This window comes from Danio rerio, chromosome 9 (genome assembly GCF_049306965.1).
Source record: "Danio rerio strain Tuebingen ecotype United States chromosome 9, GRCz12tu, whole genome shotgun sequence".
NCBI lineage: Eukaryota > Metazoa > Chordata > Actinopteri > Cypriniformes > Danionidae > Danio > Danio rerio.
The window spans coordinates 12,947,995-12,965,634 of NC_133184.1; the positions used below are offsets into that span (position 1 = coordinate 12,947,995).

At 34.6% G+C, this 17,640-nt stretch overlaps 1 protein-coding gene across 4 annotated transcripts in view; it reads right to left on the reverse strand.

The window, feature by feature from the left end:
• Positions 1-9,077, reverse strand: part of myo10l3 (myosin X, like 3) — a 151,009-nt gene extending 141,932 nt beyond the window's left edge. For all 4 annotated transcript variants that reach the window (XM_017357764.3, XM_009304521.4, XM_009304520.4 and 1 more), the window contains exon 1: positions 8,768-9,077. In XM_017357764.3, coding sequence (XP_017213253.1) covers positions 8,768-8,788 — 21 coding nt within the window. In that variant the 5' untranslated portion in view covers positions 8,789-9,077. The remainder of the gene's footprint in view (positions 1-8,767) is intronic.
• Between the last annotated feature and the right edge of the window lie 8,563 nt (positions 9,078-17,640).

Genomic DNA, 17,640 nt, shown 5'->3' on the forward strand with positions numbered 1-17,640 from the left:
GCCAAAAACATAAGACCAAATGTTTTCCAGGATCACATACAGTACAAATTAAATATCCTATATTACAGTATTACCTGTATTATAAGATAACCTGTATTTAAAGTGAAAATAGGACCTTCTACGACCCCACTGGGAATCCTTCTGAGGGTTTAGTTAGGGGTTCATCTCTTGTGAACAGATTACAGCACAAGAACTGATTGTGTTAATCAGAGCCTTTAAAGCCTGTCTGCAACACCCGTCTGCTCTCAGTGCCCCGAGCAACAGCCGCTGACAGAGGCACATAAATAATGCTCTACCAACACCACAACCACAGGAAGGATGGGAAGGTACAGATATTATGAAAAAGGTGGGTCTACCTGACTAATTTATGGGCCCCGAGAGAGTGATAACTGCACAGATGCTCAAAACATTCATGTATCTTGACTGCAAGAAATGATTTTTATACTAGTTTCTGTCTTGTTTCTAGTCTGAATATTGAAAAACTCAGAAATTAAGTGGTGCTTTCTAAACAACTAAAAAATCTAGTTTCGTTTTCCGAAATAATAACCAAAAATTCAATTATTAATCTTATTTTTATAAATATTATAAATTATTATTTTTTCCCCTAAAGCGAGTAAAATAATCTTGTTTTCAGTATTAAATAAGATTGTTTTACTTGCCCCAGTAAGTGTTTCTTACTGAAAGATTGTTTTCAAGTCACGAGTTTCCTTAATATAGGTTGTAACAGATCATATGTTTCATCATGAGCACACACTCACATGTCTAAAGCAGCAGAAAGTGAACTTATATGCACATCAAAGGTGGAGAAAATCTGTTAAATATAGTTTTGAGACTCAGTTCTTTAAGGAAATTAAAGCATGCCAAGCTCAAAGTGAGCATCTAATCTTCAGTTGGATGACCAAAAAGAAAGTTAACTCAATGTTGTTAGTTTTTTGAATTAGCATAATGATTCATTTTTAAAATGAAAGTAAAATCCACATTAAAAGTAAACCAGCACAAATGATATTAGCCAAAATATCTATCAACCAGACAACCTTTAACCACTCCTCTATAGCTGCCTGATTGGTGCATTGGCACAAATTGGCAACTCCTTCCACATAATTTGCCCTTTAGGCAAAACAAAAGCCTTTCAGTAGCTCAATTTGGTGTGGGTGGCGAGGGTCCACAGCCGCTGTACCTCAGCAGGGGGTAAGACCGGCGGCAGATGGAGATAGAACAGACTGCAGCGGTACAGTATTAAAGAAATGAAGGGGGAAGGGGCGCAGTACACACGGGACTCAAAGGAGATGAACATGCATACCCTTTACAAGATACTAAAGTCCCCCACACTGCTGTATAGCTTAAACTGTGTGGTTCAATTGAACAAAACAATTTTTTAGCTTTCAATGTATACATATTGAGCCAAATATGAACATATACTTTATTATGTCTGATTGCAAAAAAAAAAAAAAATGTAAAAATAGCAAGGAGGCTTACTGTATATAGTATATCTCAAAATTTCAGTCACACTTTATTTTGATGGTCTGTTTTAAATGAATTAAGTTACATTGCATCTACATGCCAGCTATTTCTCATTAGATTATAAGTAGGTTGGGTTGGGGTTAGTGTTGGGGTTAGTGTAAGTTGACATGTACTTGCAAAGTTTCTTATAGTCAGTAAAATGTCTGTTGAAAGAGTTGTATCAACAGATATTAAGCAGATAATCTACTAATGCTCAAATGGACCATCAAAATAAAGTGTTACCAAAATTTCTGCCACATTCTAAATGGAACTAAAATGGACACATTCTTGTACAAAAACTCTAAATACAGCTGTAAATGGGGTCTGAAAAGTTTTAAGCATGACCACTTTCAGAGGTAGTCAAAAACATATGCTCACGACATGTTCATTAACAGTCATAAAAGAAAAGACCACCTACCATGCATCTACTAACCTAATTTTTGGATATTATGGGATATGTTATTAAATTATGCCTGCTAACTGGTATTTAAACTTTGCTGTCTGAAATTTAAGTCTAGTTTGAAGGTGTAAAAACCACAATGTTCTCTTATGAGTCCTATTTTGAACTTAGATCCAAAGCGATTGTCATACTTTTGTGAATGTTGCATTCATTTATCTACCACTGTCTTTTTTATCATTATTAAGCAAAGTTATTTTATAATATTATATTGACCATCTAAAAGTCTAAAGAAGGGGCGACACAGTGGTCGGGAGTAGAAGGTGAGCAGCACTGTCGCCTCACAGCAAGAAAATTGCTGGGTCAGTTGACATTTCTGTGTGGAGTTTACATGTTCTCCCTTTGTTGGCATGGGTTTACTCTGAGTGCTCTGGTTTCCCCCACAGTCCCAAGACATGTGCTATAGGAGAATTGAGTGTACTAAATCGGCCATAGTGTGTGTGAATGTGTGTATGGGTATTTCCCAGTACTGGGTTGCAGCTGGTAGAGCATTCGCTGTGTAAAACATATGCTAGATAAGTTGGTGGTTCATTCCGCTGTGGCAACCCCAGATGAATAAAGGGACTAACCTGAAGGAAAATGAACGAATGAATGAATTCTAAAGAAATCAGAAATGTGTAGACAAAGCGTTGTATTAAAAGTTTTCAGACAAAAATAAGACAAGAATGACATTCGCTTGGCTAGCTAAGGTACTTAAACTGTGTAATTATCAAGAAAATAAAGAACAGACTGGTCAAACAAGGCCAATTAATCCCCAAAAAGTGAACAAAGAGTTGTATTTGGGTGAATCCATCTGTTTTTATTTTGTCCAGATGCTCTCTGCAGTTCAATAGTGATGTTAAAAGCTACAAAAACTGGTGACAAAGAGTAAATCCTACCAATATCCCCCAAACAAAAACACAGACAGACTAAAAAAAGAAAAAACTTGACTTGCTGCAACATTCAGACCACATTGAAAGGGATTAATATGACCTCATGAGTTTGCCGTTGTACTCATGTAGCCCCATTCCAGCTCAAAACTGCATCAACAACAGATATAACTCCAGCACGTGTGAGAAAACAATCCATCATTCTTCACACTAACCTACAGTATGACAAAAGCACTCAGCAATCACCTATAGTCAATCCTGTGACTGATTAGTCATAACAAGAGATTATAGCAATGCCACTAGCCCTTTGGAATCTTAAAGATCTCGTGAACTGCTTTGAAATGTGCATTTTTTTTTATTAGATGTTTGACCTATTCTTAACTGAAAAATGTAGAGAGGGTGGGACATAGAGCTCCTCTTCATAAAAAAACAGCCAATAGCTTGCCAGTGAAAGTGGTTGAGCTCAAATAAAAAGTGTCTTAAAGGGGACAAGACATGTCAGATGCTGGAGAGCATATGATTGGTCAAGATTTGATGAGACAATGTAGTATGAGGGGATGTGGAAAAAAACAATCAGGAAACATTCGATTTTTAAGTGACAAACTACAAGCTTTACATGTATATATTTGTTTTGTATCTTTTAATTGGTAATTTTGTCACTGTTTTTGAGCACACTAGCTAATATATATCCTTAAAACGTACAGATAAAAACTAACATCTAAAAAAAATGTTTAATTTTATAGGACCTTTAAAAAGGGCCTCATCATTAATACATAAACATGCAAATTCCCAAACACCCTTGTCAATATATGGATTCATCTTAAGAGATGCCCAAAATAGGCGGGGCAGCAACAGGAACAACAAAAATCAATTTTATTGTTTTGTTCATCCTGTCTAGTACACCCAACAGTGCAAAAAGGAAAAGCGATGACTTCAGTTGTCATCAACATCTCAGCACCATTACAAGTCGCCTGAGGAAGTCAAAGCCTGAATAGAAGAGTGTGAAACCCAAACCAGAGGAACTTTAAATCTAAGAGCTACGGGGCGACCAAAAGGCACGGCTTGGAATCTCAGGTCAGGGTTAAAAAGACTGAGATCCTCAGGACAAGAATGTATCTGGAAAAGGAATCCGGGTATTAGATGTGAGACTCTCTTTCGAGAGACACTTTTAAAGCAGGAATTCCTCTTTTAAAGAAGTCAGCTGTTGTTCCAGGCGACACGATCATTTCATCGATCCTTTTTTTAGGTTGCTCTAGTGAAGTGGACTTTGTGGGTATTTTTAACATGGCTGACAGTGGACTGAGACTGGGATGTATTTGTGGTTGTGTAAATTAATGGATGCATGTGCTGCTAGAGGAATGAGCTGCATTCCTCAGGCTCACATGTGAGCGAGAAACATAAACATTTCTTCAACCATGAATGCAAGAGAAGATGACCAGGCACAATAACTGTGTGACTAAACAATTTCTATATATCGAAATATGTCAGAAATAGTGTTTATTTGTAGCAATGCTTTCAATTCTTTCCAATTCATCCTCACCATACATTGTCAACATTCATCGTCGTACCATGACCTGCACTAAATGTACAGTACATAGCTGAATGCTGACTTGCAGAAATATCCATTGTGGGAACTTAATAACAACTTTCCCACTATATGTACACTAATCACTTTCTAAAAAGACTCAAAAGGATAATATATGTTTACTTATTGCATTAAACTAAAGTAATTTTGCACTATGCACTACTAACCCCCAAATCTAAACCTCTTCACAACAATTTAATAAACAAATACAAATTGTATACATTTATATATATATACCAATACCGCATTCGTACAGCCTCCTCATCTTTGTGTATTACTCCGCCCACATGGAGTGACAGGAGATCAATAAACTCACTACAGTTTGACAAAAATTGCAGCTGTTGGACAACATAATGTACTTTTAAGGCTTTTTAAATCAAGAATGTAGTTGTTTAGATTGCAACTATGCAGTTCATTTATAAGGATAGTGCCTATTTTAAATATTTATCATTTCGATTCAGCACGTTGGCGGCCATCAGCCTGTCATACTGAGCAAAGCAAAGACTGTTGACGCTCCACCACAACATGGCAACAGAGACCACATAATTAGCTCTTAGAGACAAAAAAAAACTCAAACTACAGCTGATCAAGTCATTACAAAAGCAGGTATTGGATATTCTAAGTCAATCTCTTTTGTGTTTTGTAGTGCTGTATTTATACCATAGTAATCTGTTAGTGTTTGTTTTACTTTGGCTATTTCACAGTTAATTAATGTGATACCCTGATTGCAACAGAGAAATACTGGTATGTCATATGATGATATTTCTCTAGACTGATGTCATTTCATGCCGCTCGGCCTTATCATCTTAAAATGTGAGCAAAATCCCATTTTGTCATCAATTTAGACATTAGACAATAGAACTGATCAAATACTAGCTCTAAAGTGATGTTAGTGAATAAGCAATGGTTTCTGCTGTTCTGATCATTAGCTGCACATGTGAATGAATGGCGGAAGAAAGTAGTTTCTCAAACAAAAGGATTTTGAGACTCTCCGTGTTTGATTTTCTTGTTTATACATGTTAATGCTATCAAACTGTACAAATGCAACATCACACTTGTAGCAGAGCGATATAGCTGTATCGTCACTGGTGGGACTCCCACTAGTGCCATATCGCACTGCTACTCATGTGATATTGCTCATTTATATATATATTTATATATTTAACTTAACTAGGTTAACTAGTGTGACTAGGCGAGTTAGGGTAATTAGGCAAGTTATTCTATAACGATGGTTTGTTCTGTAGACAATCGAGAAAATAAATAACTTAAAAGGGCTAATAATTTTGTCCCTAAAATGGTGTTTAAAAAAATTCAACCTGCTTTTATTCTTGCTGGAATAAAGCAAACAAGACTTTTTCCAGAAGAAAAAATATTATCAGACATACTGTGAAAACTCCCTTGCTTTTTAAACATAATTTTGAAAATATTAAAAAAAGAAGAAAAAAACTGAAGATACTGAAAATTTATATGTGTATGAACCAAAGTTGGCAATTATAAATCTTCAGCTGAAATGTTAACTAAAAAAAAGTACTTTCAGCTAAAATAACTAAACTGAAACCATAATGTCACAATTTTCTCACAGAGACAGATAACTGAATAAATTAAAAAAAAACTTGCACTTTAAAACCATTATCATGTACATTAACAACAAAAACACGTAAAAAGCTTTCCATATTTGTTGAAAACTGCTGTGCAAGCATATCTTAAGATACCACAAACCTGGTTAGATAAAACACCATATACACATTTTCTAAAAGAACACAGGGTTTACTTCACTTTAAAGAACCAATGAGTCTATCACAGGTGGGAAAGCTGAGCAGAACAGCAATTGCATGCTTCATAAATCTCTCCACGGGAGGACGAACCCAATACCCAGACTAAGAACAAGCAAACTTAGTCATTAGAATCAATGCGCATGGACAGGTAAAGCTCCGGCAGGCTGATCTGAATGACACACTCTCAGTCTTCAATGGTTTAGTGACTCAGCGGCTGGCAGAGGAAGGATGAAGGCTTGTCTGAGAGAGAACATGGCCTGAAGGGGAAGCCAGGGATTTGGCAATATCATTACGCCTTGTCCCAAGCTTGGATTCAGATGGGAATGTTAGTTTAACCCCAATTTACAAATGGCAAAGAATCTGTAGGTCAAAGCTTGGAAAAATCCATCCTCCTTATCAGACATGCTGTTTTAATAATCCAAAAACCATTCGTTTAACTCATGTTTTCAGTGTCCCAGATTAATTAAAGCCACACTGAATGGGAACTTCCTCCCGACGGCGGCCCGGGTCTATAAATAATCATGGAATGTTTGCGTTGTTACTTTTAAGCCTCGTCATTCCGGTTGGATCCACACACGTGGGTCCAAGCTCTTAATCTTAAATGCTTCTCAGACCCCTTCTGTCCTCCTCCACCCCAGACAGATGTTAAATTACTCTTCCCATTTAGACCCACTGTTGTCCTTCAATGCTCTTCTGTGAAAGCCCATTTTTACATGAGACTTCCAATCTTAATGCAACTCAGTTTGACAAAACACAAGGGTTGTGTGCTAAACAGCTGCCTATTTAATGAAGTAAAAATAAGCATTCTTTAATTAGACTCCCGAAAACCATTAGACCACCAAAGTTAGGAGAGAACAACACATGCAGCGCTTAAAGCAACTGGATAAACTGGATTACTTCTCACAGGGTCCTTAATAATAGTTTTAAAAAGCGTGTCAACGTCTACTCTGCCGTGGTCTGAAACACTGGAAGGGGTTTTATGAGGCCATCTGAAAGCTATACATACGTTTCTGAGCTTTTATTATGAGCAGGTTTGTTCTGACACAGCGACTCAACAGCAAAGCAGAGAGTGGGAGGCATGAAACACATCCTGGGGGTCATCACTGAGTCATTTATGCTAGTTTTACTGTGGATCAAGATGGTATTTTGTTCACCGCTGTTCTAGTAATCTTCAAAGGCTGTGATTTGGTGTTACATAACCTTTGAACTTGAGGATTGTTGCAGGGACTCCCCCATTTTTTCTCACCTGGAGAGGCAGAGGGTCCTGACAGATTTAACAACTATGAATGAACCACATCAAGTACCATTTAGAATTTATAGGCCATGTTTTATGGCTAAATATACCTGATTCAGCAAAACAGAAAGAATGAATTATTTTTAAAAAATTAAAGTCTCTAAACAGATAAAATATTACACTAAACACACACACGTAACACTATTTTGATGACCTCATCAAATTAAACAAAGTGCCTACTTTAATGTTTCAAAATACTTTTGTGAAAATAAACCATCAAAGCATGATTAAAATAATGTTTCATTGTGTCTTCATTTGCAGTAAAAATTCAAAACTTAAATTAACAGAGAAACTATATGTAACATTATATTGAAACGTCTATTTACAGTATATTTTTACAAAACAACTAACCACAGAGCTATGGGATCGGAAAAGTATCAATCTGTAAACATTTTTTTTATACATTTTAAATGAAGAAACTAAACATATATTATGGATTAGACCAAATAAGTCAGCAGAATTTACAGTATACAACATACCTTGTAGGATATCTCTAAATTAAACAACAAAACCCAAATAAAATAATGCTTATAAAAAAGGATAAAAGTAGACTCACTATAGAACAAACATGATTGATTTCATTTTATTTAACATTTTTTCATTTGGGAAATCAATTATAATTGGTTGACAACATTGACAGAGACAGCTTTGAGTATTTTTACTGTACTGTAAAACACAAGCCTACACAACAAACTTAGAAAAGGTTTCGCTATTTAGGTGTAAACTTTTTTTTCATGGCAAGGTTGCCATTTGAATGACTCCATAACATACATCTTTGTAAAAATTAAACATGTGTCTCCTGACCTTCCTATTTTATTATATAAAAGAACAAGTGAGTCTACAAAATTGTATTATATTTTAAATGATTAAAATCTTGCTGAACTAATACATTTCTGGTTTGAAAGATAGTGGCAAAATATAATACATTTAAAAATGACAATTAATATTTTGGCACTTAACTGTGGTCTAAACAAGAGTCTTTTAATGTTTCATCACGTGACTCTTTTTCAAAACACTTTTTTATTTATACATAAACTACTGCTGAATAAAACGTTAGTGAGTGTATACACACACTCATGCCTGTATTATGTGTTTGAGTACGCATAAACAGCACTGGCATATTATTTTGACACTTGTCTGGCTTGGATACTCAGTTAAAGACACAAAAAACGACATTAAGTGATTAAAACTTTAAGCAAGCACTGCAGCATACTTTTAAAAACAGCGCCCTGTCAAATGAAACCGGGAGAGATGTTTCTAGTGAAGTGTCAGTAAGTTTTCTCCTACCTCAACAAAGAAGTTATCCATCTGTAATGCGGTCCAGCCCGGTGTTTGGTGACCAGGGTACCACGGACTCTGAGTCCCGTAAAGATGCTCAGCACTCACGCGCTTAACATACAGCTGAAGTTCCCATCGCACCGTCCGGACAGTAATTCCTCTGATAAACCTTCAAGTTTTCTTTAAACACGGTTGAGAGAGTGATTCAAATACCACTATAACGCATGTGTGTGTCTGTGGTGTGTGTCAGGAGAAGCTCGTGTTTATCCCGGAGGCGCTCCTGCTGCTCTCTCGCTCGTGCGCTTCTGTATCTTTGTGTGGAGAAAACACTGAGGCCACCGGCTCATTTGGGTATGACTGGGGAATGGGCGGGGCTTCACTGCGATACTCCGCCTACAAGACACACCCGTGAGCGGAACAGCGGCATAATAAGAAACTCTTCACACACACTGAATGAATAGTATAGCCCAAAGCTATTTTTTTTTTACCTCGTATATATTTTAGAATGCTGCAATTGTGAAAGACTAATAGAGTACAATGTTGCTATAAAAATATTTTACTGTGATGCAGTTATTGTTTTATTGATGTAATATTAATAACCTCGTCATCTTTGTTCTACATTTATCATTTGTGATTCATGGTTGCTAGGTTTAGGCTATGTTAGGGTTTATTGCATATATTTTTAATTTGAAGATAATTTGTTTACACCTTCAAATCACATTATCATTGATAGCTGTTTAAAAAAGTAACTTTTAAAACTATAGTTACATTTTCAACATCAAAAGTTGTTATTATTAGTTGTTTCATTGTAATGTACAATTCACACCATTAACAACAAAAAGCTCAATAAACAGCTGTTAGTTAATTAATTGGGTGGGATTAGGGATGTAGAATCACACTTTATAAGTACTAACAAACAGTTAATATGGTAATCATTTGCAGGCATGAGGCCAGAGGTTAATTGTAAGAACTAGTACTTAAACTAATATTACTAGTATTACTGATTATTTTTAACCTACTGTACAGTTGTTCATCTTAGATGCCTAAATTCTCAAAATACATTTGTATTATGCTTTTGTGAATGTGATTTTGCCTGACACCCATCCAATGAATTTGGGGTTTTCTGAGTGTTCCATAAGAAGAGAGAAAAATGATCCAGGGAATTCTATTTTAGGAAAAATCTGGAATGCCTTTGACCCACTTACCATCAGGATTACCACTGTCCTCTAAGGAAAGTCACCCAAATTCAAACTTCAGTGCATGCTTGCATATCAGTTATCACCTCTAAATTCAAATCTGTGTGTGTGTATGAAAACAACAACATCAATCAGCATTTGAGATCTAATTGATATAAAATATATAAATATAATATAATATAATATAAAATTTTATCTCAAAAAAAGGAGTCCACGCCCTCCATATTAGCGAGAGCTCATCTAAGCGTGTTTGACCTTTACAATGGGGTTAATTATATTCATGTCGGCTCCTCTAAATCTTTGTTAGGAGCTGCTCTGGAGTCAAAGACTGAGTGAGTGTGTCTGTATGCGTGTGTACAGCTGCTCTTGCTGTAGGCGAACTGCTGTTTGACCTCTCTTTCAGCTTAGATTTCTGTCCGCCTGGGATGAAAGGACAGAGAAAGATGCTAGGTTTAAATAATGATAATATGAAAATATAGTGAATGCAATATAATGTGTAAATTACTTTTAGACGTTTGCTCTGGAACTTGAGACATGGCTTCAAATCTTTACAAAAGATTTGGACGAAATGAAATGAGTATGAAAGCTTGTTTCCACCACTGGATAAAGAAATGTTTTGCACAATTCAGACTTTTCTTATATTTGTGAGCTTATAGTTTTATCACAAGCTTTACTTATAATAATTATAAAGTACACAGTTAAGAAGATTAAGGCATAGTTTGAGAAAAACATGTTGCAGTTCTGTCATTTTTAGCAGATCTGTCAAATTTCTCAGAAAGTTGACTAAGTTTAAATCTAATAATTTTAAAGTTTTGATTTCAGAATTGGTGGTTCATTCCACTGGGGCAACCCCAGATTAATAAAGGGACTAAGCCGAAAAGAAAATGAATGACTTCAGATTTGTCCATATTTACGTGTCATACTCTTTGAGTTACATTTCACAAATCTTTTTTTTGAAAACTATGACTATTTCTTGCTGTTGTGACTTTCTTCACAGAATTGCAAGCTTGTGTCAGCTTGAAAAACTTTTTTCTTTTTTTTAATTGTGACCTTATTTTTGCTGGCATGAGTTTAAATCTGACAAATCAAATATTTCTTCACAATTGAAAGTTTAAATCTCAGAATTTGATATTTTTGTTTCCTCTTATTCTAAATTAGCATCATAATTCTGATTGAGATATTAACTCAAAATTGCACTGAGGAGTGGAGTAAAAATTCCAAACTCTAAAATATAAAATCAGGTATTCGATAGGAAAAATAAGTCTATTTAAAACAAAAATGAAGACCAATGAGATTAAAAAAGTCACAATTATCTTTATTTCATTTTTCATTATGCTGTGGTTGAAATGGGCTTCCAAACCAGACAAGTGTACTTTGAAGTTCAGATTTTAAAAATCGTGTCTCCTTCAAAATGTGAGTCCTATAAACTTTTTTAAGATTTAAGATTAGATTAGTCGAGAATCAATAGAAATGGAATCAAGTGACTCTTTTGGGGATAAAATAATGTTCTCTCCATTCTCGCTATTCCTCTGTTCCATAGCTTTATATTCAAAGCACTCTGTCATAAGAGCACTCTGTCCGGCTGGAGAGGACATTAATCTCTAGTTAAGTGGCTTGTGAAAGATGTAGAAGCCTAAAAGAGGCAGTTCAAGAGGCATTGCTCATTTGTTGATACATTTGTGTGTTTTAAAAGTTTATTGAATATCCAGTATTTATATAGTAAGCCTAATTGCAAACTATACTGATAACCAGTACTTGCAAAAACTTGTGTAAACCTAATGGTAAATGATCTTTTCTCAATCATGAGCTGCTTAAATAACACAGTTGAGAACCAAATCCTGCTAATTACTTGAGCTTGTAATCAACCTCATTAGGCATTATGCCTGGCTTTATCCACACAGTATTCTTTATGGATTTCAAAAAATCCATTTATGCAAAAAAAAAGTTCTTTAAACAGCTTTCAACTTTATGTTTGCTTAAAATGAAAAGGGCATCATGCGCCAGTGGCCATGTTTTGATTTTGTTATGGCAAAAAGTCAAGATAATAAATACTTTTGTGTTGTTTTAACTTATTTTAATAAGTTAATCAGGTTTTACCTAATTTTTTTCAGCTATACAAAGTTTAACTTTAGTTAATTTGATCGTTAGTTTGAAGTTGAGATTAATAGCTCACTTGATTCAACTAAAAAAGGAAAAACATTTTACACAACAAACATAGACATGGACAAACTAGCAGACTGATCACATTGTAAAGCATCTGAAATGTATTGGTCATTCTTAAATGCCAAAATTGTTCTTCAAAGTGGTTCAATATTATTGTGTCCATAACTAGTATAACTAGTATAACTTCATTGTATTTTGTCTTCTGAGGCACAAGTAATGTATTCAAATGTACCTCTATATACATTTCTGGAGACTGTCAAAGATGTCCCAGGAGGTACGTTTTTTTTTTTTTTTTTTTTTTTTTGCAGTTTTTGTTTTCGTGAATTCACCAGAGGCAGGGCCAGATTAACCAATGGGCATTATACGCACATGCCCAGGGGCCCGTGTGCACTTGGGGCCCCTGTGAGGGGAGAAAAAAATGCGATTTTGGAGTGTCTATTTAGGCTAAGTGCAAATAGCGCACCTCCTGTGAATAAACTAGTTAAGCAATTCACGCTCATCATCGTTTGATTTACAGCAAAAACATAACTAAAGAGCGCAACAAGCAGTAGCGTGAGTGGCGTAGCTCGTAAAGCGCATGGCAACATCATTTCACAATTGATCATAAACCCAGTTCAAATCCAGTGTCTGATGAACTCATTCTTCTTTTCCCCCACGACATATCATACAAGACAGGTAGTAAGCATTTATAAGTGTGTGTATTATAAAGGACTCAGATTTATAGAGCTGGATTGGAAAGATGTCCAAATCTTATGCATTAAAAGTTTGTAGAAGTTATACATTAAAAATACCTTTAAATATAAATTTTTAGTACTGCATCAGTGAACTTAAACAAGTCTTTTAAAATCCATTAATTTTCACTAGTTGTAATAATATTTTTTTCAAAGTGTGCTTTAAATGCTTTAAAAATAAGTTAAATCTTATTAGACTAGAAATATATGTACTGTATTTCATTTATTATTATTTTTTAAATCTGTGCAATACATTATAGATTAATTTTATTTAAAAAATATTATATTAACTTATTTTCTAATTCAACTATAGGGGTGCAAGCTAGGTAGGGGGCCTACAGGACATTGCGCCCAGGGGCCTCTGAATTCTTATTCCGGGCCTGACCAGAGGCCACTTTGTATACTTTTTGAGAATTTCTCTGACGAGCGCCATTTGCACCTGCTGTTCTCTCATCAATCCACTAGAGGCCGCTGTCAACTGACTGTTTGACTGACTGAATGACTGACTGACCAGCTGACCAACCTATAGTATTTTAAAAAGCACAGATTGACCCACCTGCCCACTTCCCTACACCCAACTGAAAAAAGAAAAAAAAAATCAGAAAAAGAAAAGCCCTCGTCTGATTTTTACCAAGTAAATAACAGGTTGAGAATGTTTCTCAACCTGTTATTTACTTGTTTATTTTTTATTTTTTTTGTCTTACCCGCTTTTTGGAACCATTCTTTGCCAGACTTTGCACAGATCTCCTCTCCGTGTCTCAAGTCTACCAACGTATAAGGTAAGCTAACTGGACAAACTGGTAACAGCCAGAAAGCCGTCCATATGGAGGAAAGCGGACAGCTGGTAAAAAAACGGAACGGCGTCATACCGCCTCCTGGAGTTCATTTAAAAAATGAAATGCAGCCATACGTACCTTTAACTACATAATTCATGATCTCCAGAAATGTATTTAAGGCTTTCAGAATGAGCTGGTGTTGCCACGTATTACATAATAAAGGTATTACATAATAAAAATTTTGTCGATTTTTTTTTTAGATAACTGGGCGTTATTTTATCAGGAAGTGACCTTTTTTTTTGACTCATTGAACTTTTAATTTTTTGCAAATGTTTTATGTAATATTCCTGTTTATAATGTAAGTAACATCTTTAGAAGGAAACAGCTGATGACAGACTTCAGCAAACAGTTCTCTGTTTAACATGGCCCAATCTCACAAGGAAACAGTTTATTTAAATATTGTCAGTGGCTACTTTGCACATAATTATTTGATTTCATCCACTTGTTAATGTACAATGTACAAAAGTAGGCGTGTCCTCAAAACCCCAAACCTAAAACCCAACCATCATTGAGAAATGAGCAAATAGTAAAATGTACAAATGAAGTTGTACAAATTAGTCACTGAATCAAAAAGTTTGCAATGGTTTCAAAAAGACACAAAACTGAATTGTTGTGATCTACTATTGGTTGATCGTGTGTGATTGACAGGTGGTCCAGGCCAGTAAATACCTAAAGAGAGATAACAGAAATTTAAAGAGAAAGTTTTGGTTAAATATTTATATTTATATATTAAAAATACTCCAATATTCCATAATAAAAAGAATTGTCAGAATTGATTTAATCTTTAAATTTAAGCTTAATTGTTGATCATTGTGATAATGGTACAGAAAGCTACTACGTACCCCTTTAAGTATTTTATAATGACTAAATGCTATTAAATATAGATGTCAAAGGATTGTTTAAGAGAATCCAAATGATCAGTTTCAGCTCAAGAGGGTCATTTTGTTTCCGTCAGTGTTCAAAGAGCCTGTATATTGTTTGTTTGGATGTCTGAGTGTTTTGTTAAAGTGGCACACCAACCCCCCACCATTTCAGCAAACAATAGAAAGTACAATTGTAATTAGTCTGACACCATTTCAAGTCATCTCTCCTGGTCAGGCTGCGTGGCGTGTTTGCTGGGAAACAGCAAATAAATTTGAGGTTACCAAATAGATGAAGTGTTGAGCAATACCTGAGGTCAGACAAAGAGCTCAGACAAAGGCAGCAGGCAGGCAGGCAGTCGGTGGCTAATCAGAACGTCCCGTGTAGAGATGGGGGAGGGGGATAGCACAGACTCAGACGACCTGCCTGTGCTTCTGTACCACCCTGGAGAACATCTTTATTATCTTGAAGCTCTGTATGTGATATTCACACTCTTTACTACTGGCTTATTATTCTGCTTTTAAGATATTAACTGCACTGAAAAAAATATTCAAAGATGATTCCTTGGATTTACTAAATTGTTTTTAGTTAGGTGGTTGTAAATTATTTATTTGGGCTGATTTAAAAAAAAAATAAGTTGAACATTACATTTAATTTGTTTGTTTAAATTTAACATATCCTATAACGTCACATTTAAATTCAAAACATTTGTTTGCAACAATTTTGCAGACATCATTTTTTCTGTGTGTTTTTTAGCACTTGATGAATGATCTTCAGTTTACATCTTATTTTACATGCCTAATCGTACCCAATATTTAAGCCCAACTACTTTCCAAATATTAACCAGCAGCTAATTAGTATTTTATTAAGCTAAAAGTGCAGTCGTTAATAATGAGCACTTTAAAATCAAGTGTGACCAAAAGAATGTAAAGAAATTGTGTCATCATCAGTCAGGCAACACTTTTTAGATTTTCTTTATAGTGCAATATTTAAAAAAAAATAACAATTAGAATATATTTTATACATGACCCTAGGAAAAAAAAAATTAACATTTAAACAGTTGTATTTGTTTTTTTTTTATTTGAGATTTTTACATCCCCTAAATAATTATGATTCAAGCTGAATAAATTTGCTTTCCATTGAGTTATGGTTTATAGAACGATATTTGACTGAGATACCACTATTTGAAAATCTGGAATTTGCGGCTTTAAAAAAATCTAAATGCTGGAAAATCCCCTTTAAAGTTGCCTAAATAAAGTGCTTAACAATACACATTATTAATAAAAAGAAAAAAAATATGTTTTGTATATTTACAGTAAATAATTTATAAAAAGTCTCATCATGGAACATGATCCTTACATGGTAGTAATTGATTCTTTTTGGGGAAAAGGGAAAATCAATCATTTGAATTGACCTACAGTATAATGTATTTTCAGCTATTGCCAATGGCATAACTCAAGACTTTTGTTTTGTGGTCCAGGGTCACATATTAAAAAAAACAAAAAGTGTTTTATTTTGTGTATATTATATATATATATATATATATATATATATATATATATATATATATATATATATATATATATATATATATATATATATATATATATATATATATATATATATATATACTTTACTTTACATAGTTTTTCAGAACTATTAGCCCCCTTGAATTCTTAGAGCCCCCATCAATTTTTTCTAAATTTCTGTTTAACAAAGAGAAGATTTTTTTCAACACATTCGTAAACATAATAGTTTTAATAATTCATTTCTAAAAACTGATTTATTTTATCTTTGCTATGATCTAAGTAAATATTATTTCACTAGATATTTTTCAAGACACTTCTATACAGTTTAATGTGACATTTAAAGGTTTCTGTTAATTAGGTTAACTAGGCAGGTTAGGGTAATTAGGGAGGTTATTGTACAAAAAAAAAATAGAAAAAGAAAATAGCTTAAAGAGGCTAATTATTTTGACCTTACAATGGTATTTAAAAAATTAAGCTGCATTTATTATAGCTGAAATAAAATAAATAAGACTTTCTCCAGAAGCAAAAATATTATCAGGGACCGTAGAAAGTGTTTTGACTCAAGGTATCTCAGTGTGGTATGGAATCAGCTCAAACCAGGACCGCAAAGCACTTCAAAGAGTTGTGCGTTTAGCTGAGCGCATCTCAGGGTCTGCTTTCCCCTCCTTGCAGGACATCTATATTAAACGCTGTAAAAATATAGCTGTTAAAATCTGTAAGGACTTAAACCATCCTGACAATTATCTATTCACTTTGCTTCCATCTAGAAAACGTTTCCGTAGCTTGATGGCAAAAACTGAGAGACTTAGGAGGAGTTTCTTTCCCCAGGCCATCAGGCTGCTAAATTCTTTCCCGGTGTTACACATTACTTGATTTTTTCGTATTGATCATTGTAGTAGTCATATTCATAAGTACATCATATTGCTGCTATTCTTATTACCTTGTATAATTGTTGCACATCTTTTTTTGCACACTTTTTTTCTTATTTTTCCTTAATATTTGTTTATCTATACTTGCACTATCTCTGGAGCGGACCTGACCTACATTTCACTGCAGGTTATACTTTGTATAACTCTGTATGTGACAAATAAAACTTGACTTGACTTGACTTGACTTGATTATCAGACATACTCTGAAAATTTCCTTGCTCTGTAAAACATAATTTGGGAAATATTAAAAAAATATTTATACATAATTCCTTTACAATATATCCTGCTTTAGTGCTTAGTAAGACAGGACTCCAACTGTGACACACTCAAAAAACAACAACAACAAAAAACCCACATTGCTCCTGATCTAGCATACCATCTCTGTGAGAAACACAGAACAAAGCCGCAACCAGTTGAGCTGTCAGAAGATCCACTACAGGCTCTGAATAGACCTTCTGTGTGTCTGCAGACAGCAGTGTGTAGAGATCAACTCTCCCTTTTTTCATTTTCTCAAATACACACACTCACACTATTTAAAGTCAACACAGTTACTTCAATATATACTTAACGCTATCAACTGGGTAGTTCACAGCTTTAGTTTACTTGCGAAGCTTTTGTAAAGTTTTACTGATCCTAG